Source organism: Osmerus mordax, chromosome 19, assembly GCF_038355195.1.
Source record: "Osmerus mordax isolate fOsmMor3 chromosome 19, fOsmMor3.pri, whole genome shotgun sequence".
In the NCBI taxonomy this organism is placed as follows: Eukaryota; Metazoa; Chordata; class Actinopteri; order Osmeriformes; family Osmeridae; genus Osmerus; species Osmerus mordax.
Genome location: NC_090068.1, coordinates 8,700,780 through 8,725,867, shown reverse-complemented (window position 1 = coordinate 8,725,867; position 25,088 = coordinate 8,700,780). Strand labels below are relative to the sequence as shown.

General features: G+C 42.4%; 4 protein-coding genes across 7 annotated transcripts; all 4 read right to left on the bottom strand.

Annotated features, from left to right (window-relative positions):
• Positions 1-237: 237 nt before the first annotated feature.
• Positions 238-14,556, bottom strand: bckdk (branched chain ketoacid dehydrogenase kinase). 4 transcript variants are annotated; one of them, XR_010878958.1, is made up of 13 exons: positions 14,216-14,556; positions 12,942-13,010; positions 10,719-10,829; positions 9,381-9,428; positions 8,750-8,869; positions 8,367-8,465; positions 8,201-8,230; positions 7,597-7,670; positions 5,934-6,062; positions 3,287-3,376; positions 2,407-2,562; positions 537-2,023; positions 238-373 (listed from the first exon to the last, which is right to left on the bottom strand). XR_010878958.1 is itself a non-coding variant. In XM_067256958.1 (12 exons), exons 1-12 carry the CDS (start codon positions 14,462-14,464, stop codon positions 1,879-1,881), a joined length of 1,320 nt encoding a protein of 439 aa, XP_067113059.1. In that variant the 5' UTR covers positions 14,465-14,556; the 3' UTR covers positions 238-1,878. The 4 variants fall into 4 exon arrangements, 3 of the variants coding, with proteins under 3 accessions (XP_067113059.1, XP_067113060.1, XP_067113062.1); XM_067256958.1 differs by having other exon boundaries at positions 238-2,023; XM_067256959.1 differs by lacking the exon at positions 8,201-8,230 and having other exon boundaries at positions 238-2,023.
• A 547-nt stretch (positions 14,557-15,103) lies between these two features.
• Positions 15,104-20,890, bottom strand: lrwd1 (leucine-rich repeats and WD repeat domain containing 1). The gene is made up of 15 exons (XM_067256957.1): positions 20,802-20,890; positions 20,421-20,655; positions 20,214-20,333; positions 19,793-19,942; positions 19,532-19,585; positions 18,946-19,437; positions 18,519-18,642; positions 18,232-18,338; positions 17,819-18,029; positions 17,357-17,429; positions 17,031-17,171; positions 16,714-16,817; positions 16,421-16,579; positions 16,069-16,178; positions 15,104-15,759 (listed from the first exon to the last, which is right to left on the bottom strand). Exons 1-15 carry the CDS (start codon positions 20,879-20,881, stop codon positions 15,625-15,627), a joined length of 2,295 nt encoding a protein of 764 aa, XP_067113058.1. The 5' UTR covers positions 20,882-20,890; the 3' UTR covers positions 15,104-15,624.
• A 646-nt stretch (positions 20,891-21,536) lies between these two features.
• Positions 21,537-23,141, bottom strand: alkbh4 (alkB homolog 4, lysine demthylase). Its single transcript, XM_067257444.1, has 3 exons — positions 23,019-23,141; positions 22,696-22,884; positions 21,537-22,573 (listed from the first exon to the last, which is right to left on the bottom strand). The coding sequence occupies exons 1-3, from the start codon at positions 23,139-23,141 to the stop codon at positions 22,052-22,054; spliced, it is 834 nt and encodes a 277-aa protein (XP_067113545.1). The 3' UTR covers positions 21,537-22,051.
• A 270-nt stretch (positions 23,142-23,411) lies between these two features.
• On the bottom strand, positions 23,412-24,547 carry polr2j (RNA polymerase II subunit J). The gene is made up of 4 exons (XM_067257413.1): positions 24,417-24,547; positions 24,118-24,207; positions 23,859-24,033; positions 23,412-23,673 (listed from the first exon to the last, which is right to left on the bottom strand). Exons 1-4 carry the CDS (start codon positions 24,467-24,469, stop codon positions 23,638-23,640), a joined length of 354 nt encoding a protein of 117 aa, XP_067113514.1. The 5' UTR covers positions 24,470-24,547; the 3' UTR covers positions 23,412-23,637.
• Positions 24,548-25,088: the final 541 nt, after the last annotated feature.

The following is a 25,088-nucleotide window of genomic DNA, read 5'->3' as shown; positions in this document are numbered from 1 at the left end:
CTCATTTAGTTGTAAACCGTTTCTGGGTCAACAAATGTTTTTGTTGTTGAGCACACACTGTTTCCTCTGGAAAAGGCATCAGTGGAAAATTGACTGATTTAATAAACTCTTCAAAACTTAAATACACTTTTTACACCGGTCCATTATCTGAAACTGCTTTAATAACCTAAACATACACTTGTTTTATATACCATATTCAATCAGATGTGCACTCAAAGAAACTGTCAAATGCACCCATGTTGTTGAGAGTTTAATAATGCCCAATAACTATAAACTAATGACAGGTCTTGAGGACACAAACATACAAAAAAATCAGACATCCGCAGAATCCACACCAGTGCATACTGTCAGTAACACCATTCAGTTATTTGGCCTAAAGAAGAAATACAAGAAACACATGAGTATGGGTATGTTAGTCTTCCATTTCAAGACCACAAAATCAAGAATGTTTCAGCTTTATCATACTTTTAAAGATAATAAAGGAACAAATATGTATTACACTTCATTTTAATTTCTAATATCAAAAGATACTTTACCATCTCTTTTTGAGGGTCTGTAAGTATTCTTTTATTTTGCCAGCAGATGGCGCACTCGGACAACAGTCCTTCATGAGGTGCGGTCTGTCAAATTGTAATTCTCATGCTAGAAGAATCTTGGGCCACCCAAACCTTTAGAATCACAAGGAACTATTATTATGCAGGTGCCTACAATCCTTTCTTATACAGTCTAGTGGATACTAAAGGATGTACCTTTCTCCAGAATTCTAGTTCAAGTCCAGAATACTGTATTTACATGATTCCATCATTCTCCTCAAATTACTACTACTATAGTACTACAAAGTAAAGTTTTCCTTAGTTTTGATATTTGACCCGTCGCGGAATGTGTGTCAGTAACAAAGAAAAATAATATTCAAAGTGTATTTCAAATAAAAGGAAACAAGCAAATAATAAAAATTGATATACTTCAAATTCTCTTTTTTGTAGATAAAGACGCAATAAACTAACACAAAACACCTCTTCTGGTGTTTAGAACCTAAAGTATGTAACCGATAAACTTCTATGCTGCAAGTGATGATTAGCATTTCCAATAATCATCCACAGAGGGATAAAACAGGTCAGTTCTCTCTCATCTGGTGTGGTATACATGTCAAATTGCATGACAGAAAGGATATTGAACTGGTTAATGTTTAAGTAAAATTAGTATACTGTCCTGAGGACCAGCAGCATACAGTAAGGCAACAGAACATCTCTGCCCATCTCCTCACCTGCGCTCACAAAACTGTACTAAACCAAAAGTTTAACTTTTAGTTTCTCCCCAATAACATGCACACTCTTCCACATGTGTTTTGGCAGTTTTCTCCATGGTGTCTTTCACAGGTAATTCAAGATAAGGTCTTGCAAAGACCAACTTAATCTAAATCCTAATGCATTTCAGACACAAGACCACTCTCATCAGCATTGGTCTTAAAAAAATAAGTAAATGACAAATCAATATCTTTAAGGCTGGAGATCTTTGTTCCCCCCTTTCTTGTTCTACCAAAGTCACAACACCAACACTAACCACCATGCACTCTGATGACATAAGTGCAAAAGTTCACAAACCCTCACGTTACGCAGACAAGTGACAGAAAAAAAAAGAAGAAGTTGGAAGTGCCAACTCAGAAGAAGCTCTTCCAGTCTTTTCAGCCTGAGGCCAAAAAAGGGACAAGAAGTAGAGTTGAGTTAGTCAGAAGCCACTCGGCCGCTTGAAATGTTCTGGACTGCAGAATGGTGGAACGCCAGCCGGCGTTGAAGTGACCAAGCTTCCCAGTTGAGGAATACTGGGAGAATCCCATCTTGCCACCTCTCTGGGGTTTCCCAGGCTGAGCAGCAGGGGGTCTCAGACACGGAAACTCTCTCCCTTGCCGTCGATGTGGCGCAGGCGCAGGTAGACATCCGTGCCGATGCCCTGCATGGACTGGATGGACAGAGATCCGCCCAGGTACTCTGCATAAGCCCTGGAGGTAGGCAGGCCAAAGCCAAACCTGCAAGGGAACAGAGGTGGTTAAAAGAGGTATACTGAGGACTAAAAGTTGGATAATCCAACATTAGCTAAACACACATCCGAAAACCTGTCTGTATTCAGAAATAAACATGGGGATGACATTATCCCTCTGTACTTCAGTGCTATGGACCACCTAAAAGTTTGTAAAAGTTTGTGGGATATAATTCCTATCATGTGAGAAACATTGGCCATGTTCAAATACTCCTCTGACATTATCCTCCCTCATGATCAGCAAATGAACTTTCACCTATCAAGTTGAAGCCATCACATGACGGAATGGGTATGAAAAATTATACACAAAAGGTCATGGTGCAGCCTGCGTAGAAGTGAACTCCAAACTCATGTCCGCCCGCCTCCTCTTACCCGTGCATGGGGCCTGACTGGGGGCCACTGTTGGTGATGTTGTTGAAGAGGGTGTTCATGCGCGGGTCCTGGGCACTCTCCTCTGCCGTGCTGAAGTGGTAGTCCATCACCTTGTCTATGATGCTGTGAGGAATGCCGCCACCACGGTCCGAGATCCTGACCGAGCAAACCAGATGAGTCAGCATGCAAGCCAACATGGCCGACTTCGGTTAAGAGTAGTATTTTATTCGTTAGAAACTAACTCAAATCAGTATACGTACTGAATATAGCATTGCATGTTAAATCCACAACTATGTGCAGATTAAATCCCAGGACTGTTGCTTCTAAGGGCATTTGGGCAAAAATGCAGTAAACCAAAATAATTTTACATTATTCCAAAACACCATCCTAGATCTCTCTCCAAAAAAAATAAAAAAATATATAGACCTTTAACTCCCCTTGTCTGCATGTCCCCCTTATCCAAACACACAGGCACTTAATACGCTCAGTTCAACACTAGTCAAACATTTTCGCCTCTGTAAATTTGTCTAGCGTAAACACCCATGTCCATTTCCAGTTTTCAGATGGAGTACGAGTACAGCAGTTTGCTGACTAGGCTGTAGCCTCAGGCACGGTTTCCATGGTGATTGTTCTCTCTAAGCACTTTCCCCATAATGCATCGCACTGATGAGGTGTTAGGTTTCCTATTCAACCAGTTATTCACATACGGTCTGGTCTGTTACATCTACCTTTTCAGGGTTTTTTCATTCGAGATTCTGCCCTATAGCCGACAAGAAGAGTGAACTCTCCCACGAATGATGTCACAGAGGGCATCATCACCTTCTCCTATCTGCTCCTGCTCAGGTCTCACTGTATCACAACCTAACAGTCAGACACTTACCTGATGACAAAGTCTGTGTCATTGTTGGCAATGGTGACGCCTACATCTGGCACGTTGTACGGCGTGTCCAGGTGGCTTTCCATGGTGGCCCTGTGTGAACAATAAAGAGTAATTAAAGGAGTGGCTTGTTTGCCACTGAAACATAACACTACCAGGATAAGTAACAGGTGTCTCTGGTGGTACATGCCACTTATGCAAGGACCACACCATGAAACACAGCCTTCTGGGAAAGGGGAACCAGAGTCCAACTAAGTGACTGGAGGTGAAGCTCTGAAGGAATGGTTTCCTTCAGTCTTGTTGCAAATAGACATGTAAAGAAAGACACGTCAGTGCTGGGTCAGCAGCTAGTTAAGCCAATACATTCTTCATAAGGTGGGAGAGGAGGTCACATAAGGGCTTACATTGTACCAGTAGTTCACAGTGTTACACTGTAACACTTTCCAGTTTTACATTTGACTGTTTTTGCAGGAAGACGCCTTTGCACCAGCTGCCTCTGAATTCAAATCATTCACCAGTAGATTCATCACGCAGCCCCCAAACATTTACAAAGCAAAAATTTGTTTGGAGATGATTACATTTCACTTTAAAATGGCTACCACTTCCAGAGGACAGGACTGAACAATCCTTCATCCTGGTGGTCAGTCACATGACTAAGACACATGAGTAAGTGGCCATGGGGGGGAAAAGGGACGAGGGAAGTACACTACTTTAGGCTACTGGGTAACAACTAGACTCCCAGCCTAGAGAGAGGGGACTGCACTGCACACTGACTTAGAATTCCCCTGGCAGCAGCTGCAAGTTGCTGTTTTGCCAAGACTTCCAGCCAGGAACACAGCCTTCCTAACCAAGGAACAAAGGGAACACCGGGATCCAGGTCAGCGCTTCCAGTCCACTAGTATCAATTTACAATTTGTTCATTTGATCAAGAGGGACAGTGTACATTCATAAACATTCAAATGTAAATGCACCCAATTATAGCCAAAAGGCTAATTTCCATTGGCAGTCCCTCTGCCAGAGAGAAAAAGGCTATACAACCTAAAAAAGGCATTAACGTATACCAAACATAACATTGACAATAAATACAAAAATAAAAATACAAAAATACAATCCCAATATACAAGTTCTACTGCTTACCTGCTAGTGATCACATTTTTGGTTATTTATCAACCATGTTTTGAGATTACTTTTAAAACAGTTGGATGAGGTTGATTCTCTAATGTTTTGAGGGAGATGGTTCCATTCCCGGGCTGACCTAATTGAGAAAACCGACTGTCCAAATACACTTTAAAAAAAAGGAATAACACAGTCTCCTCTTGCTGCCCCTCGAGTAGCACTGGTTGCTGGTGTTCTAAACTTGACTAGGCTGAATAGTGGTGGGGGGCCAGGTTAAACCGGATTTTGAACATTAAACAGCAGTTCTTGAATGTGATCATGTTGTCCCAACTTGAAAGTCTGTATTTATGGAGGACTGAACAGAGGCATGGTGAGACAGGAGAGTAGGTCCCTGGACACGTAACCTCTGCTTGAATCTGCTAAATGACACACATTTATACTGTAGAGATGTGAAAGCAGAAGAAAAACATTATTGTTGAACATTCATTTGTTCAACTCAAGACTTCTCATGACTTTGCTTGTCCAAGCTTGTACAAGACTTGTCCACCATCAATGCATTCAACAAAGATCTGTCTAACTGGATGCCAATTCCAGCCCAGTTTCTTAATATGTGTCACGTAGCCTGGGGCAACTATAACCTACAGTCTCGTGTTTTTAGAGGCATGACTCAATTCTGCAGCGACAGTGTTTATGGTCACAGGCCTCTCGCCAAGGGAAACTCAAATAGCAACCTACCTTCTGGCAATCCTAGCACTACTGACACAAAGACAGGGTTGCAGTGGAAACTGAAGGATTTAGGGGAATGGGCAAATACAGCCGGCATAGCCTCCTGCGATCTTACCAGGACCATATTCACTATAGGACATCTCCATCGTTTAAGGACATCGCATACATTTACATATAGTCATAACAACCACCCCATACATACATCTGTATCCATCAGGAAAAATCTAAACCCTAAAATGAGGCTATTCTATTTTATGGCAGTGGTCACTAGAGCAACTAGAGTAGGGGCCATCCTGAAATGACCCACAACATTCCTTCCATAGCCTTTGTTATACAACAAGCCTATTAAAGAGGAACTACTGACCTACTTTTTGTTTACCTGGCTGTGGTAGACTGTTTTGATGGTAAAATGTAATAGGACATAGTTAAAGTCACTCTCTTAAGGCTGACAGTTGGTGAAGTACAGATGACACAGACCTGGTATGACTCAGAACAAAGGTTTAACCATCTTGGCTGCACATTATTGTCTGAGATTCAAGACCAACTGTGGTTGCAACAGTAAGGGTGAAAAACAGTGAGACGAAAGGTTGAATAACTGTCGGATGATGGATTGGAGGGGTTAACGTTTCCCAACTGGGCAGATGACACATTAGCTACCGCGAGTGTCGACACTAGCACAATGTCACATTTCTCCTCAGTACATGAGTACTCCTCGCAGTACACACGTTTATTCTGGGGTCTGACTCATGGGAACACGGAAACATTCCTAGAAGTGTTCTGCGCTGGAGAACAGAAGGCGTCACGCTACCTCATGGCGTTCTTGAGCAGCTCGGGCAGGATGTAGTCCAGGGGGAGGGGGATGAAGGGGAAGCGGGCCGCCACGTGGCCGTTGATCCTCACCCGGGGCGAGTTACCGTACTGGTGCTCACACAGACGCCTGCGGGGGAAGAAACGCGGAGGACGCAGTGAACATGCATACAAGTAGCATGTAGATAGCATACAGATTCATAGTGCATGTTCTGTGTGTACTGTTAGAACTGTCTGACGAGCTCATTCTCCTGGCAAAGGGGGCTGAGGCCTTTAACAAGCAAAATCAGTCGATTTTGGGGACGTTAATCATGTCTAAATCAACCAAATCTAATGAAGCACTATCCTGAAACAACAAATGTGCTTCTTCAATCCTATCCACGAGATCAGGTCTACTCCAAAGTTATAAGGCCAGACTGTGATCACGCACTCTCTGAACAGCACGCCTAATTGTTTAGAAAGGAGAAGCCCTGTTGATTTAGGCCCAAGCCCAGTCAGCAATATAAGATCCACATTAGTGCCTTTGTTCTGGTGCAGCCAGAACCAAGCAGTGGAAAGGGGTTGGAAACACAGTGAGATACACAGAGAGAGAGATACAGAGAGAGAGAGAGAGAGAGAGAGAGGGTGGAATTGAAATGGAGTGAGAGAAAAATAGAGTGAGCGTGAGACAGTGAAAGAGAGAGGGAGAAACAGACAGTTAGACACTGTCCGAGAGGGAGTTAGCAGTGTGATGGAGAAGGGCCCAGAGTGAGAGAGAGCAGCTGCACATTCCTAGAGAGGCTGAGCTGGGTGAACAAGAGCACATAGGGTCTGCTTTTGAGGGTCTGTGCATGTGTGTGTGTGTGTGTGTGTGTGTGTGTGTAAAACTATTTGTGTACACTGCACACACACACATTTATGTGTGATTGTGACTTTGAACTTGTGACCCCTCACACATTGCAAATGGAAAACTTCGACCTACATAGCACTGTCATACAACCGTAACCATTCTGTAAGTATATTCTAGATTGATTGTTGAATATGTGTAACATTTGAGATTAATTCATTAAAGAGAGCAGGTTTTTAATGTTTTAACTTTACTAAAGAGAGTGTCACTGACCAAGAAAGAAAGCCATCTACAATTTAATGTTCCAGAAATTTACAATTAAGCAGTAAACAAGTATTGCTCACTAAAAACTGGTTTGGTGATACAAAAAGGGAAGGCTTAAGTTGTTCAAGTTGTCATTTGATAGGACTTTCCTGTTGCTTTGAGGCGCGTCTGACTTGATGTGATTAGAGGGGAGAAAATGTGTTTCTCTGTTCTCTGTACAGGGCTGAACTATTATGTGATCCTAGTTGATAAACCACATATTTCAAAAGGAGAAGTAGTTGGAAGGAGGCATAGCTACGCAGAGTATGTTCTTATGTGGTGTTATGAGGTGTTCAGGCTAGAGACATTCCCCTATTCAAACCGCTTATTACAAACAGCTACAGGGGCATTTGCTTCCTTTAATGTCACTTAAGTCACAGATTAGCAAGGACAAAGGCTCATGCTTCATGTGCACACATCAGCCTGACTTGTTGATAACTTTTTACTTCATGCCGTATCGGCTTATCTCCACACTCACTATCCAGGATCAGATGGAGGTTACATTTTTTTAAATTGGCTGCGAAACTGCACTCACCTTGCAAAGTCCACCCACTTCTCAATGATCTTTTTGGGGGAAAGACGCCGGCAGATGATACCAACGAAATCAGGCTGCAATAAAGGACCAAAAAAATACTATCAGAGGACATTTTTCGAGTTGGGCAAATTCTTCAGGGCTGGGACACAGGTTGAACATCGATCAAATCAACATCAATCAAATGATACACATCATCACACATCTCATAATTTGAGAGCTCTAGATTCTGCTGGGTAACAGCACTTCTGGCCCAGTGTTTACAGTGACCTGACTCTGAGCCGCACAAGAATGTTCTACACTTAGGCAGGAAGTCTGCAATCCAGAACTGACTAAAAGTGCTTCATCACTCACATGGCCAGAACTGTTTATATATAGTCTTATAAACGGGGTCATATGGCTATTTAGAAGCCCACTGGGCACACACACCAGCCTCTAACGTCACTGGCGCACAGGGCTGCCAAAAATCGTAGGAGTTCATTGGCTGAGTGGGCTAGGTTACAAATGCATACAGCTTCAAAACAAGATACAAATAAACTGAGGTGAATGTCATAGCGGCAGACTGCTGCCTCTACTCAAACACAGGGCCTTTGTCTATGGGACTCACATTTTCGGGGTTGCTCATGTGTTGTGTGATCTGGAACATTTTAAGAAAAAAACCAAATAAAACGTATAATCAAATGATTCCCCTAACTATTCAGATTACATCCATAGAGCTTATTCACAAAAGCTCTCGAAGATACCAGGAAACCATGTATGAAGTGATAACACACATTCTCCTCATGCAGGGACAGATGATGGGTGGCCAGCATCCTGATTCCAAGACGAGAGGTGAGGGTGGTGTCCAGGAAGTTACGGACCAAGGTCTCATCCTGAAATAGAACCACTTTAATTGGTCACAAAAAACAACAACAACAAAAACACATTCCACAACTGTCAACGTTTTTCACAATGTATGCTTCATGTTTTGGCTACCCGCAATGTTTGGGGCTATCTCGTTGTTATGATCAGTGACCTATGCACTTTTGTAAAACTCTCTTTTGGAAGTCGCTTTGGATAAAAGCGTCTGCTAAATGCATAAATGTAATGTAAATGTAATGTAAAGTAATTGAACAAAAACTCAAGTCTGAAGGATGAAACGCTGAGCGAAGGGTACCTGGATGTGTCTGCGGCATTCCCTGAAGCCCTCGGCGAGGAGGGTGACCACGTCTTTGTGGTCATCCAGCAGCTGCTGGACTAGCTTACTGAAGCGACCCTCCATCTCCTGGTCCTTGATCTGGCAGAATGACAACAATTGAATTTCAAGTTTTCCATGATTTCATCATTTCTGGTCAGCATAATTGTAAGGCTTCTTTTACCAGCTTTTGCTCCTCAAAAGCTATTATTTATTGCTAAATCGACAAGAAATTATGTCTACTTAGCTCTGAGGTTTGGAGAGGAAACTCCCTTTTAGGAAGTCCGAGCTGTGTTGTAATCTATTTGACACAATCTACAACTTGTGCCTCTAGCATTTTATATATGCATGTACACACAGAACTGGGATTTAAAGTACTTCTGAAGGAAGTTTTTGATGTTAGCTGAACACCCCATTTACAACAGTAAACTATTTACTGGTACTCAAAAAAGGCTGATTGAGTAGTGGGGGTGGAGCGTGTTGCATAGAAGTTTCCAAGTTGCAAACAGAGCTTGGGACAGATATACGACTGCCCAGGGGCCAAGAACTTGAACTTGGCCAACTCCCTCTTCCTCCTTTGGAGTGCACGTGTGTGTCTGTGTGTGGAACTCACCGGAGGGAACTCGCAGAGCTTGTGGTAGGCTCGAATGTAGAGTTCATGCTAAGAGAAAAGAGGCACATAGGGGGGACAGGGTTAGCGTGTACCCTGCTCTGTTTAGCAGTGGTGTGTGAGGGGAACTAACCCTCCCTTCTAAGGGGCCCTGTTACTGGACCTCAAAACAACACATGGTTCAACATGAGGAAAGGTCCATTACAGGAATGCAGGGAGGATGAGTCTTCAAACTATCTTTTTTTTCACAGGGAAGATCTGCAAAACATGTGACTCAAAAACTACGCCTCTTAAATAGACGTAACCAGCATCTTGTACCAATATAACCTGAGAAAACTGTTGCTCATCAGTCTGTGATTGATTCCGTTGATTTGGACTATATGGATATGGCGAACAAAAAACTGTCAATATACCAAATAATAACAAAATACAAATAAAAACAGTAGGCAGGTAAACTATTTGCAGCAGGAGACTACAACATAAACATGTATTTTCAGACAGGGGGCTTTCTTTACAGACACAATCTTTTGTTGTCTGGCTGGCAGACACCTTGCTGAACACAAAGAGTATGCCAGTCCCATGAGGTGAGATCTGGGTGAAAGGTCATCAGTACCAACAGCCTGCTGAGGTAAGTAGACAATGCATTAGAGCTTATAAACAAAGAAAAACCTCTTGAAGTTACAGATGGCCTTTCATTCAACCTTGCAATGCAAGAATAGTTATCATTGGATCAACAATGCTTAGGGGTTTTTACTTTGCTATGGTTCACAAATCATTTCCAAATGTCCTGACATTAAAGGGCTACAATACAATGTCAGACATGGAAAAGATTTCAGTAATGATTTGTGAATCTTCAACATTTACAAGTCTTAACACTTGCATTACTGCATGTGGAGTTTTGTTGGTTGAAAGCAAGCACTCAAGCCGAACTTGGTGAGCTGGTGGACCACGATTTAATTGACCTGATTACATTACATCTAACAAAGAGGTGACTTTGTTTGGCTGATAAACAGTGGATCAATTGGTCAATGTTGGAAGCTGATGAACAAAACACTTTCAAGGTAGTTGTGTAACAAATGCATTCTTAACGAATGCCACTCCGAGGTCGATCTATTTTCGAAAACAGCAATGTTCTTTGCACCTGCTGAGAACATTCTAAACACATGCCGTTGGTCCCTTCCCTTGTTTTACAAGTTAAGCAAGGCAGGAATGGCAAAAGACGACAACCACGTAGCTGCAATTACCATTTAAAAGTCGGAGACAGAGGGAGGGACATGAAGTAATAATTAATCCCTGGCTTCTCGCATCTGTCTCGCCAAAGCCTCTGTACACTGTACTCACCACTTGCAGTATGGTTGGGTTGCAGCCAATGATGAAGGGAAGGCTGCGGAAGCCCTTGATGCGGTGGGCAATACGCACCGGCAGCTCCTTGTGTAGGTACGTAGCACTGCTCTGAAGTTACAATAAAGTACATGGTCGGTAAGACTCAAACCACAGGTAAATAGCTTCATTTATTAATGATTGTGCATGGGTCCTGGGAAAGTCTGGTTGGAGACTGGACAGAGACTTGCTTTTAATATATCATGTACATTCATGTTAATCATCTAGAAGTGTTGCTGAAAAGCATCCCATCACAAAAGGAGATATTCTAAAAAGGGCAAACATGTCTGTCAACAGCCAGAGCATTTACAACTAGAGAGGATACAATTTCTGGGGAAATTGTAGGGTGTGCTTGCTTGCGTCGGTTGCACAGGGGTCTGTATATTTTATATAAAAATGCATCGGGCCTACTTATTATTTATAAATATTACATAGATTTAAAAGCATCTTTTTTTTGCTGCTCATTTACAACTCAAAATACGAGTGAAGTGTAGAATGAAATATGATGTCTTCTCATTTCCCCTGCAAGAGGCAGCTGACAGGCTGAATCAAAACGAATACATTTGGCAGACCGGTGTAAAAATGGACCTAATCTCTATGACTTAAACGTCCTTTTAAGTTGTCCCTTCTCATGATATTTTCAGGCATTTAGCCTACTCGTATTGCATTCATTCATTAATAAAGAACCCCCTTTGAAGATTATTCTAAGACTTTACCGGCAAAAGATAGAATCGCGATTCAAACAGTACCATCTGCTAACTGAAAATATGCCCCCAAAAACGTAAATAAGCTTGACATTTATTTAGTGGAAAATCGCTCATTGATAAAAAGCTCACTGGTAGCGATCATTGTCAGTAACAACGCAAAATGCGATATAGCCCTGTGTGGAGAAGCTGCCCCGGTAAATTGTACTACTACAGTACAGTACTAGACTACTGCTGTGTTCGTCTTGGTAGCGATTGCGTTGGTTGAATTGGATTTAACGTTCCGTTGTACGGTTTAAACTGAAATTAATTATTTTCATGAACAGATTGACAACGTTTAGGCTGTGGCAATGAAGTTCAGGTTAGTAGTTAGATAGACTTTTGATTTAAGTATGGGGAGTGCCGAACATGTTCTGTCACCGTTTGACTTCCTAAACAGCTGTGTAGTGTAGATGTTTTTGTAGTGTCTCGCGTAAGCTACAGCGTTGCAGTGAGCTACACTGGTTTGAAACCACAGGTAATGGTAATTTCACCAACAAATCGTTTACTAATGTCAGAATAAATCCTACAACGAAAATGTATATGTGAGGAATGTTTATTTTAACGATTGAAAACAGATAACGCTACATCATAGACCACTGTAGTATGTGTTGCCCGGGCAACACAGGCTAATGTCATGATGCTAATACTTCAGTGAAATAGTAGACTACTGTTTCCGAAAGTAGATGTACTTCCTTAATAATATCAGCTTATACTGTACATTACACATGACAATTGTGTGTCATATCACAAAGTAAAATGAGTAAATAGTTATCACCCTGGCCTCTTTGCTTGTGGCGTTTCTGCAGCTGCCTTGCAGTAAAGCTATAGTTAGCCTAGCTATCCCCCAGGTTAACAGATGCGAAACGAATGTTCTGCCAAAGGTAGTCACGCGTGTTTTCGTGACGTTAGTGACGTAGTGACGTTAGTAACATCAGTGACTGTGGCTAGCAAATTAGCCACCGTTAGCTTCACTTTTCGCCACAAAAACTTAACTTAAGCCCAAACCATGCAACGGAACGTAAATTCCAATAGAAGCAACTCAATCGCTACCAAGACGAAACGTTTGACACCTACGTTGTCTATGTAGGCCAAATATTGACTGAGTTTTAGGGGGGCAAAAAGAATAAAAATAATAATAATAATAATAATATATATGTGAGAGAACAAAGGTTGTGCTCTCGCCGAAGGCTTGAGCACACCCAATTAGTCCCAGCTCTTGTTCAAGGTGATCATACGGAACAAAACCATCCAGAACTAGGGCCTACTCTATTGTGACATTTCTCACAATGTCTCAAAAAGTAATAAATAGTAGTTTAGTAGTAAATAAAAACAATACTACTACAAAGTGTGATTGTGTGTACTAGAGGGCTTCTTCATTTAGTTTTAAATAAGACTGTTCTATTCTATCACAAAGTTAGAGGTATCAGGAAATATTTACCAAGACATGATGTCCATCTGGAGACTTCCCAGCATACAACAGGGTTGCTGGTGTCAGTCTGACCGAAGCCTAGGAGAAAACAGACAGAGGGAAGACAATATATTGGCTAAATGAGTATAGGCGACATAGCCACTAGCAGACCTACAGGACACATCTACACCAGCAGGGTTTCACATTACGTTTGCGCCCCCCCCCTATATAATTCAAACGAGACCAGGGCATTACAATAATATTAACATATAACTACATTAGTTTAACTGTAATCAAGTAGGCATGGCAACGTTTGAGAAACATTTTGAGTTGTAGGATCTTCTGAATGGGATATAATTTCCTGGTGGGGACCACAGATACCTCTTTGTAAAAATGCAGGCTATTGTGCTTCTGCATTAACATGGTCTTACATTTCTTCCCTCTCCATCAATGAGACCCCGCTACTCTAATTAGCAAGTCCTTTGTCATTCAATCACAACAAAGACAGTTTTTGCAAACTACTGTGAATGCACACAGTGTGCTACCTAGAAGACTGTGCATTTGATTGATTTAACTTTTAAGGGTTTAATCAAGTATTGAGGGCCTTGTTAGTTTGTCAACCCTCTGAAAAGATTTCAACAGAACTATGTAGCCTTTAACTGTATAGATGCAATTTCCCCCTATGGACAGTAAAGCGCTACTTCATTCCAGTCTAGATGATATCGATTAATTAGCATTCATGTTTTTACATTTATCAAGTTGAATTAATTAATTTTGCATGGGCTGGAGCCCATGCAACATTTTATACAGTTAATCAATGTAAGAAAGTTACCTCCTGGTAACTGAAAAGACCTAGGAAAAGGGACTGTCTGTACAGCATTACCAAGTGTCAAGGTAAGCCCTTGTCTCTCTGTCCCTGTTGAACAGTGCAGACTTGTCTGGGTCTGACCTTGCGGTAACCCGTGAGTTACTGACAATACATTCAACGACTGGTCTTCCGGCCAGCAACAGCCATTAATATTAGTATCGGACTGTCATCCTCCTCGTCTTGTGTAAGTAACAGCAAGCTACTGTTGGCTAAATTAATTACATGGGTATGTTGGAGCGTTTTAGACAAGGTATGGCAACAGGCTCAGCTTGCTAGCGGCTACTAACTATTTCTACCAGCGTCCAAGACATGCTAATGCTAAGACTAGCAGCCAGCTGAGGCCAGTTTGAAGTGCCGTTATATTATGCAGGAGATAGCTAGCTAGCTAAAGCACTTGGTGACAGGCACATGCTAGTAAGACAGCAACATTAAGTACCTTCTCTGCTGAAACATCGATTGCAGACTGGTTGTAAAACGACGTGACAGTTTTGGACCTCTCTCGCGCCAGCTCTGTATATCCTTGTTGAATTGAAGACGTTGAACGAAATCTTTCCCCGTCTGTTGTGGCCGAGAGAGGGGAGATGGTTTTTGTGACGGGGGCCAGCACAAGTCGGCTCACCCGTGGGCTGGTTATTGTACCACAGCCCAGCATCTCCAACGCTGTTCCAGTCACTCTACGACGCATTTTGAAGATTGTTCTTCACGAACAGGAGAATCTATATCTAAATTCTCAAATTCAATGTCTGCCTCTACAGGCCATCAGTCTACACTTTTCCACCGTGCACAAAGGCACGTATCTGAAAACAAAATTAAGGGGGTACATACGGCTTTATACAGAGATTGACCAGTCTTAAACGATGTTATTTACAAGACGGTCGGTCCAGCCAATCATAGAAAGGAAAGGCGGAGAAAACGAATTGGCCACTCCCTTGACATACTGTACGTAGTGTGCGTGCAATAAACAATAGGAACGAGAAGGACCGAAGTACACCATGTTCTTTTTTAGAAGGAAATACCCCTTCATATATGAAACATCTTCGATGGAGATTATATTTCACGGTACAAACTCTGCAGATTAGTGGCAAATTCTGTTATATATAACTACGATGGGCAAAAATAGGTTGACATCTGCACACTGGAAATGTAATCGATTTCTGGCATTTCAGTGTGTTGAGTGACACACTGGCAATAAAAAGTACTTCCTGTAAGCTGCATCTTTAAATAATGGAAAGGACACGGGTTCCATCATTTTTGTTTAAATAGAAGGTACATGGCTTCACTGATGTAAAGAAATACGCCACAAGCCTATACATGTATTGCAATGTGGTTTATTGAGCACATAACTTGTTCTGCCATAGAAACTCAATAACCAACTGGGCCATCTGCATGTGTATTCATGCATCTAAAACATTAGCCATGTTGAACAATACTACATTTGACAAGCAACATCCTTGTTATTTTTCTCGGAACAATAAAAAATGTAAAAAGTTAAAAAGTAAAATAATGAAAACACAATACAGTCAAACATTTGGTTCATCAACCTGTTTGTGCATCCTTTCCATGCTCTTCATCTTGCCAGTTGCTGCCAAACCCACTGGTAACATTGAGTTTCAAGGAGCGTCATAGTCAAGGATATACTGAGGTGCATTTGCATACCCACATCACTGATCAACACTATAACACCGACTGATACGTTTAAAAATAAAATAAAAACAGGCAACGAGGTCCAACTACACATGCTCAGATGTGAAGGAAAAGGAGACTGCAGAGGTGCCCTGCAGAAGTATTGGGATGCAGCCAGTCTCATGACTTCTGAGACCCAGCCGCTGATGTCTTCCTGTTTCCTCAGCACTCATCTCTCTTCAAAATGACCACAATGTTCTTATCTGTGAGGGCCACCGTGTACTGAAGGTCAGGGTCCATGGCTACACTGTTGATCGAAGCACCCACAAATTTGTCCTCTACCGGCAACTCCAAAATCTGAAATCAGTGAAATTACATGACTCAACTGATGCTTGCTCATTGTTTATCATCAGTGAGAAGTGATCACTGCTGACACCTACTGGTCAGCGTAAACAAATACACATCCTGTTGCACATCTTGTTCAAAAAGTTCCCAAAATAGGTTAACCCCTTAACTTCCTGACCTCACCTGATATGCTAGATGGTGGTATTTGCTATGTAAAAATAAATCAATGTATCTACATACAGTTTGCTGTTATCTTTCAAAGATAGTTGTTGGACATGTACACCAGCTGATGTGTCAACGAGAGCAGCTGAAACCCAGTACCTCTGTAGCCGGGACCGTCTTCCTGCTCTGTGAGCTGGGCTTGGGGAGGTCTGTGACGTGGTACCTCCACAGTCTCCCCTTGTCGTCCCCACACACCACGTAGCCCTTGCCTGAGGAGGAGAACACAGGACTCTGCTTAGAGGATAAAAGGGCACCATTACCCAACGCAGGAATACGGTGAAATTGTTTTATTTACATATTTCTTTTATAAAAACAGGTAGGACAAATTGGGACATGTTATGTGTTTTCTTTTTTCCTCTTTTCCTTACAGTTAAGACATGTGACTTGAACTGTAAATGGTTTGTACACGTTGTGACAAGTCAAGCGTGTGTTGTACTGGGGGAAGACTCACTGGGGCAGGTGTTGAGAGACAGGTAGGGGATGTCAGTGTTGGCCCACTGCAGCTCCGCCAGGATCACAGCGCACACCTGCTTCTTCTTACTGGGCCGCTGGGTGCATGTGTCCCTCCAGCTCCACAGGTAGATGGAGCCCTGCATGTGGCTTTTAGAGGCTGGGAAAGAGAGAACATTTGCATTTCAGGGTTAGCTCTTGGAATTTCCATCTCAGGGTTAGTCATTGCATCAACACTACATGGAGGTTTTAAGACTGACAATGTCTGATGAGTAGAAAAGTTGTTGGACTCACCAACTATATCATCACTGAGAAAGGCCAGTCCATCAATAGTGTGGTAGTCAGTGTCCTTGTCCTCCTTGTCATACACAGGGAAGGTGACCTCATATTCAGCAGACCTTGATGGGGATAAGATTTTTTTTACAGCTATTACAACCTCCACTAACACAAAAACAAACACATGGTCCAAAGTTCTAGATAATTAACCAAGTTCTAGATTTCCCTCATGCCACCGAAAACGTCCGGTTTATTAGGGGTGGTCGTTTCGCGCTCAAGTCAGGAGTAGCAAGTTCCGAGGGAGGGAAAGATCCTGACGAGCGCCACCCGCTCACCTGTTCATGGTGTTCTTGCTGAGCTGGATGTTGTAGCAGTGCAGGCCGTCCTCACAGGCAGCTAGGAGGTGCGTGTCTGGGCTTGAGGGGGCTGGACAGAGGTGTAGGGGTGTGGAGGTGGCCTCCAACATCAGCAGCTGACTAGAAGGGGAAAAAGATAAATGGTCCCATTAGTACCTGTATTTAGGTTTGGATCGTTGATGTCTGTAGCCTCATTTAGAAAATCATCTTCCAAATGTGTCTGAACATGATTCAGCATGCTGCCAAGTGTCACAGAAGTTGATCTAAAACTAGCAACATCCTTTCAAGCGCCCATCGGCACTCACATGACTTTGAAATTGTACTCGCAGTCCACTCCACCGATGTCCCACATCACTATTCTTTTATCATAAGTTCCAGCTACAGAAGTGAAGAGGAAGAAGTGGTCAACATAAAAACATTAGACTAACAAACAATGACTCATTGGGCACACTTAGCAGACCGACAAAGTCAGTAGCTACATAGTTAAGATTCCAGTGTTCTTTTCAGATACAGACCAACAAAAACATTATTGAAGGTATGCATTTCTATATGCAAATTCTTATATATATTTTATCTTTTTATTGATTGTTTAGTTCTTAGGAATAGTTAAACTTCTGTACCTTTACTTAATTTAAGATTTGTATATGTTTAGTGTTTGCACTTCCCTGCCACAGTAAATTCCGTGTTTGTATAACACATGGCGAATAAACCGAATTCTGATTCTGATTCTTCACATAAAAAGGGATCACAAAATGGCCGTCACTCACTAAACAAGAAGTTGCCCTGATGTGGGCTGAAGCGCAGGATTGAGATGGCTTTGCGGCTGGCACGGAACTCTCCGTACGCCAGGTTGGCTCTGGGGTGGATCAGTTTCACCATGCCCCTCTTGCCCCCCGCCGCCAAGATACGGCAAGGCCGCACGCTGCCGCCTCCCTCCCGTGACATCAGCACCAACGACCATGCGAGGGAGAAGAACTCCTGGAGGACCGACAACGAGACATCATGAGATCAAATGCAAACATACAGAACGACTATACTTTCAGCCTGTAAACATGGAGGTGTGTGAACCTGATAGCAATAGGAGGCAGATAGACAAGATGAAGATCATGAAGGTATTTGAACATGGGGTGTGAATGCCCTCTAGTGATTTGAAGCAGTGGTGCACAAAAGCTAGTCTCACCTCTCCAGGAACCTTGTGTTTCTTCAACACCTTTCCCGTATCGCAGTCGATTAAACACACAGAATCTCCTCCACAGGTGGCCACTATACGACTCTCTCCACTCGCATCTGTCAAGAAAATAGAGTATTAGCTATCGCTGCAGGAAATGGCAGGCCTTCTATTTACAATATAAAACAGTCTATGGGAGTCAGATGTATTTTTATAAACCTTTGACCCTGTCAACACAGTCAGTTCTCAGTGGCTGAAGCATGCATACAAACAGCCATCCAACAGGGAGAAGTAGTCACCGCTAGCAGAGAAACCAGGAGGGGGCTGGAAGGCACAAGCCCACAGCTGGGTGCTGAGGTCGTCGGGGCTGTCGTTTCTACTGTGACACTGCAGAGCACAGTGGGGCTTCAGACTCACCGGCTCCTGCAGGGATAGATGGAGAGATGAAAAGAGTAGAAAGGGGGAGATAGGTGATAAAGGGAGATCGATGGGTTGGGGTGTTAATCAATGAGACAACAACAACTGCCTTGTGGGTAACCATCAAGGAGCTGATACCATCACAATGGAAGCCGTGGCCAACCTGAGTGGTCTATGTGCTGTCAATCAAACAATGGTATTCATAGGTAGGCCTCTGAATGACCTGTATGAGATACTCTTTTGTTGGAAATCCCCCAAATACCTCTTAAAACACATGAGTTGTTGTGCGTAGAGTTCGGTAAATCTCACCTTAGGCACGGAGTAGACATTTTTAGTTGGCGTTCTATTGCTCGCATTGACCTCTCTGTGTTGATGTACGGTCTTGGAAGGCGTCTTGCTCTGTTTGGCAGGTGGTGTGTCCGCTTTGAGCTGCTGCTCTTTCAATGCTTTCCTTGGGGTCTCCGATCGTCTAGGCTGCAACCTAGTGGGGGTGGAGGAGGACTGCACTGCTTGACGTGGGCTAGCTGCACTGGTCTGGTCCACTTTCTGAGGGGTGTCGAGTCTACGGTTGGATTTCCGCGGGCTATCCTCTGACAGCACCCTGGAGGGAGTGGCTGGAGCGTGCACTGCTTTACGTGGGCTTGCGGTTGTGGACCGGTCCACTTTCTGAGGGGTGTTCTGTACGCGGATAGACTTGCGTGGGCTAGTCTCCACCGTAGCTTGGGAAATCACTTTTATTTTTCTCTGAGGGGTGCCAAAGTCAGAGTCAGCTGCAGATGTGGAGTGTTTTCTTTTGGGAGTCTGATAAAAAGGAGAGAGGACAGATGAGCGGTCACACAGAAAAACAAACGTACTCTTACAATGTTTGTGAGACCAAATTCAAGTGTAAACTGACCTTGTCTTTAGGCTGAATCAGAGAGTCAAAAAACTCTGTAGCTATCCTTTCCACCTGTGAGACAGTGAGAGAAACCAGTGAGAAATAACCCCAATACCAGAGAAACAAATACTAATAATGGCAATACTATCTACTGAAAATACAACAAACTAGACAGCAACTGTCAACAATTGAAGATTGTACACAATGCCATCTTTTTTTCCAACTGAAACCTTTAAAAGCTACTCAAAGGAGTGGCTCAAGAGTATTTCATTAACCTACCCTCCATTTAGTGTAGCCATTAATGGACTTTGGACCGTATTGGACCTGATGGACAGCCTTTTTGACAAAATCTCTCTTCACTTTGGCAATTTCCTCTCCCATGGCGGGGTTAGGGAGAGGGATGACATCACTCTCCCACACGGCCACCACCTAGAAATCACAGAAACTCACAATCATCACGGAAGTACACAGCCTCATAAGATCTCTCAGACCATTTGTCTCAAACAAATGACTTTTCAAGAGTGCCAATTTCTAGTCTAGGATCTATTCTATTTCGTGCAGTTTCTGTGGTCAAGATTATTGCCTATCAATATTGCTGTTAACTTGGCAGGCTAACACGAGCATCTAGCTGCCCTGTTGCCTGTTGAGCATTGTGATACTCAATGAGAAACAACAACTTGATAAATGAGTCCATTCATACCCTGGTCCTAAGGTTCTCCCCGGCGATGAAGCGTACATGGTTGGCTGTGGTGCTAATGTCCTTCCCATTATAAACCCTCATTTTAGGCAGGAGCACCATCAGCTTGTAGTTGTCATTGACCTGAAAAAATGTTCATACATTAAACAGTTTGAAACACAAAAGAAAGCCCATCGACAAAACAAATATAAAACATAGAGCAATACTTACTGTAAGGTATAGGTTGTCCTCAACTTTCAGCTCCTCCAATGAGGTCAGCGATTCAAGTGTGGTGACATCCTCCAGGTCATTGTTGCTTAGGTCCAGTTTGAGCAAGGAGGGCAGACACATACCCTGGGGCATCTCTTCCAGAGAGTTCCCAGATAAGTCCAACTGTTCCAAACATTTGAGGCGAGAGAGCAATGGAACAGGCAAGTCCTCACTCTTAAGGCCCAACTTTGAGAGACTGTTAAGGGACACGAATGTTAGTAGGGTGAGTCCCATGACGATGTTTTGGATAAATCTCATATTATACATAATAATATAAGACAAACCAAAACATTTGAGCATATGTTTACCCTGTTTAACACACCTTATGTCTAAATGACTTACTTGAGTGTCTTTATTTGTTCCAGTTTCGAGGTTTTTGGCGTGCATCTCTCCAATAGAAGTTTCTCCGTTATCTTCTCCATGGTACCGTATTTCTCTGACAAAGTGTGTGAACGAAAGGCGTGGAGCTCAGCACTTTAACTCAATATACGTGTACACAGAGGTGCGTAGCTCATTTAGCTAGAAACTAGCCAACACTTTACACCTATACGGGGATTTTGACCAAAAAGAACAATTGATGCAGTTCTAGCTACACAGGTTGGTGAATGGGACAGGGGGTTATTTCGATTCTATAATGTGTCCATGACTGCGTCCGTAGTATTTATTGAAACTTACCTAAAACTAAATGAAAGTAACGTGTGAATGGCACGATGCTAACGATGAACTATTTCTGAACTGCATTAAATAGCCTACGTGTTCCTGCGTTCTTATTCAGATTCAATGCATTGATCGTTCTACCGAGGTAAAGATAGTCAATAACCAGTTCGAAAGTCAAACGCAACAATAATAACCTGCACTAGTGAAGACGATCTACAGTAAGTAATTACAATGAACTTACCAGTAAAATGTTTCGCTAGCAGGGGACATCTGCAAGTCTTGTAACTTTCCCGGGAAAAAGTGACGGGTTAATCACGTGGTCAACATCATATCCGCAAATTGGTTGAGGTTGAATAAATGATTGACTTAGAAGTAAGCCAAGTAGACTAAATTTAATGGAAGCCAGTCACCTACCAGCAATGTTGTTGATCAGTAGTATTTTATTCTGTCGCGAATATTCCAAATCATGAATTTCACATAAGCCATGGCAATAATGATTTTAGATCTGTTTATATAGCCTACTTCATTTTGTATAATAAAAATGTTTGATGAAGTTCAATCAAAATCAGAATTTGTAGGAAATTGCTAATTACAAGTTATACTACTAAAATCATTGTAATTGACATGCTCACAATAACAAATCCCTGTTGTCGAAATTGTATTTTAACAGACATCATTTTTTTGTATGCTGACTGATATTTGAATAATTCTGTTATGGATACCTTAGCTGACAAAATGTGAATTATTATCATTCCAAACACAGAAAGTATTGCAAAAAAGGAATAGCATTATCTCTATAAAGAAGAAGAGCATTATCTCTATAAAGAAGAAGAGCATTATCTCTATAAAGAAGAAGAGCATTATCTCTATAAAGAAGAAGAGCATTATCTCTATAAAGAAGAGCATTATCTCTATAAAGAAGAAGAGCATTATCTCTATAAAGAAGTCCCCTGAAAGCTGCAAGCAATGTTCAACAGCTGAGCCCCTAATTCTTCTTGCTCCCCACCAGGCAGGAACTCTGCAGACAGTTCTCTGTACGTACTGCACACCCTGCGTGCATGAACGTCTTGTCTATAGATGGCATGTTTCCATCGGTGTCGTGCTTCACCTTGCAGCACCACTAGCGACCTGCGAGGAAGGTGTACTTTAACCCTGACTTCCCCCTCATCCCCAATTTCGGACAGTCCCTCCTCCATGGACATAGTGAGAATGGTGTCTGATAGCAGGTTGATGGTAACCAGACGTTCCCCCCACAGCCAACTGTCATCCAGGTGGGGGTCAATTGCAGACCCACGTTGGGGGCTGTAGTCCAAGTTGCACTGCTCAACTGGTTGGAACCCTGCTAGAACCGGCTCCTGGGACATCCGTTGCACTAATTTTTGGCTGATATCTGGTAAGCCACAGAAGCCACCTACACGTACTTTGTGTTTTTTGAAGTTGACCTTTGGTCCATAATCCTGAAAAGACAAAAAAATGAATAAGTATGTTGATTGCGTGTACTTATGCATACCGTCGAGCAACAACCATTGCATTTCATAGTTTCGACCTAATTACATGACCTATGGGTGCAAAAATATACCTGTTTCTTTCGACCAGACTGTGACTCTCTCCAGACATTCCTGTCCATTTTCTCTGCTAACTCTATTTCATCCTCTTCTGATATGAAGTTTTCCCACAGAAAGACTCCAGGGAATGGGAAAGACACCTGCTCGCAATCCTTTCGCAGTGCCAACTGCAGTATTGGGTCGTAGATGAAATCATGGTACATCTAAAAACGACAGTAATTTTTATCAACATCTATTTTTACCACTTAGCAAGAAGTAGGAAACATCTTCCATACATAGCTTTTTGTCTTACTGCAAACAGGCAACATATTCATATTTATTCAAAGCTAGCTCTTACCGTTTGTCCATTTTCATTCAGTTCGGTTTTTCCTTTTACATTTTCACATTTTAGGCAACTTCTAATTCCTTTACAACCACAACCAGGAGTTGCCTGTTCTTCGTCCATGGACATTGTGTGCATCACTAAAAAAGTACCCGTGGAAACAACACACAATAAGTTGTTCCGCATTCAGAAGGCAGGTCCGTGGTCCGACCAAAGCACTACTTCTTGGTCTGCCATCTGTTCGGGAGTGTGAGGCCGGTGGCCTGCACAATCTCAAAATAAACCAAACCACTAAAATAATTATTTTACTTATATCCTTATCCCACCCAGTTTCCCGGAGGAAGGAAAACCAAGCCCTTCATGGACAAAGTGTGCTCTTATGTCATTACCCAACATCATGCCATTTAGAAAGATACATCACAAGCTTCATTTATTGAAACACAAGATGACAAAAAAAAACGTTTCACAAAATATGAATAATGTTAAAAAAACTTAGGGAAAGTGAATTTGTTTAGAAATGCATGGTGGCTATAGTTAGTCCCAAAGCTAAATCCTTTTATCAAGAGCATTCAGGTTCTACAAAAAAAGTAAACATTCATGATAAGGAGTCTTCATGTAGTGATGGCAATAGTCTTCATTCAATCCCTTCCTGCTTGTCCTTGATAGCAACCTGAAACACAATAACATAACAACATAAGAAAGCAAACTGTCTGATATCTGTAAGGTGTTTTCAAGAAGTGAATAGTCTGCACAAAATTTGTGAGAAGTGAACATATAGATGGTGAGACTCATTTCCTCTCTTCAGTCTACAACAACACAAATCACAACTTGATTCACTTGCTCTCCTGCACTCACCCTAAACCTCTCCTCCAGCAGAGACAGCTCACTGATCAGATCGGTGATGGCATTGGTGAAAGCTTCCTGAGGACTGTAGTCTGGAGTGGTCTGAACACGTATAACAATCTTGTGCTCCAGAGGATGAGGAACTTTATAGCCAGCAAAGAGCACCTGGGGGTCTTTCAGCAGTTGTCTGTTGGGGGAGTGACATATAGTTAGGACTTGAGTTAGAGAAGTGTCCGGAAACCCTAAAGGGCAGAGAGTAGGCTATACTTACGATCTGATGATGTTCCCCAGTGTATGATCTTCTTTGTTCAACGTGAAAAGGCAGGCATTGGGAACTTTTGTGTCCTTTGTAATAGTAATTCTGTTAAACAAAACACACACGGGGGTTATAGCTAGCAACACATAGTGTGACAGGTTGAGCCACAATAAATAAACACAACGAGGTGCTTGGACTGGGGCAGCTAGCTGAGCCAGTGGTTAGCTGGTCAGGTCCATGCTGGCATGCACGAAGCTAAAATGTTTTGGAGGGAAACACGAGCTTGCTTATGAAAAATAATGTCTGTAACTTACTTCTTTTCTCCTTCGAACAACAAAAATGACTCGAATGCCGGAGGTGCGTTCATGTTTAAGTAACTACACTGACAAGAGGTTAGCTTGCCAGCGGAAAGGAGAGAGGAGCGTACCTACACTACTACAATTACAGACAGGAAAGAATGTAGTCCCAGCTAAGTACTGCTTTGTATGGATTTCAAAATAAAAGATTTACTACATGACAACGTGTGGCGCAAATGAGCGAAATAACAATAATAACCTGCTGTTATAGTATAGTTTTGGACGTTTGAAGATAATTTAATGAATGTGAATATTATGATGACCTCTCTACATTCAGTCAGCGAGACAGATTTTCTGGTCAGTTTGTGCATCAAAAGCATCAAGGTACATTACATTTTTAAGATAGACTGTGTGAACAATATGTTACCATCTCACTCACAGTCTGATGAGGACCGTGAGCACCAGGAGAATCCACTTCAGGATAAACGCCTGGTGTGTGTGTGACAAAAGGTCAATTAATTGGCCAGGCGGGTCCAGCCCTGAAACGATACGTCAGCGAGTTCAGGGAGAGAAGGCTCCAGAAGATCCGGAACGACAAGTTTGAACGGATCATAAAAGAATACGGAGCCCTGTACCGCTCCATGTGCTCCTACCAAGCTGATCAAAGTGATGTGTACATGGAGAAGTGGT

Coding starts and splice junctions, on each gene's coding strand:
- alkbh4 (XM_067257444.1), bottom strand. CDS start 23,141: ATGCACACAATGTCCATGGACGAAGAACAGGCAACTCCTGGTTGTGGT. Junction 22,885..23,018: donor TGAATGAAAATGGACAAACG/GTAAGAGCTAGC, acceptor TGTCGTTTTTAG/ATGTACCATGATTTCATCTA. Junction 22,574..22,695: donor AGTCTGGTCGAAAGAAACAG/GTATATTTTTGC, acceptor TTGTCTTTTCAG/GATTATGGACCAAAGGTCAA.
- lrwd1 (XM_067256957.1), bottom strand. CDS start 20,881: ATGGAGAAGATAACGGAGAAACTTCTATTGGAGAGATGCACGCCAAAA. Junction 17,172..17,356: donor GAGTACAATTTCAAAGTCAT/GTGAGTGCCGAT, acceptor TTCCCCTTCTAG/TCAGCTGCTGATGTTGGAGG. Junction 16,818..17,030: donor AGCAAGAACACCATGAACAG/GTGAGCGGGTGG, acceptor ATCCCCATCAAG/GTCTGCTGAATATGAGGTCA.
- polr2j (XM_067257413.1), bottom strand. CDS start 24,469: ATGAACGCACCTCCGGCATTCGAGTCATTTTTGTTGTTCGAAGGAGAA. Junction 24,034..24,117: donor CTGGGGAACATCATCAGATC/GTAAGTATAGCC, acceptor CTCCCCCAACAG/ACAACTGCTGAAAGACCCCC. Junction 23,674..23,858: donor TGCTGGAGGAGAGGTTTAGG/GTGAGTGCAGGA, acceptor ATTGTGTTTCAG/GTTGCTATCAAGGACAAGCA.
- bckdk (XM_067256958.1), bottom strand. CDS start 14,464: ATGCGTCGTAGAGTGACTGGAACAGCGTTGGAGATGCTGGGCTGTGGT. Junction 7,671..8,200: donor ACATGAGCAACCCCGAAAAT/GTGAGTCCCATA, acceptor CCTTTATTGCAG/CCTGATTTCGTTGGTATCAT. Junction 2,024..2,406: donor CAGTCAGGCCCCATGCACGG/GTAAGAGGAGGC, acceptor GTTCCCTTGCAG/GTTTGGCTTTGGCCTGCCTA.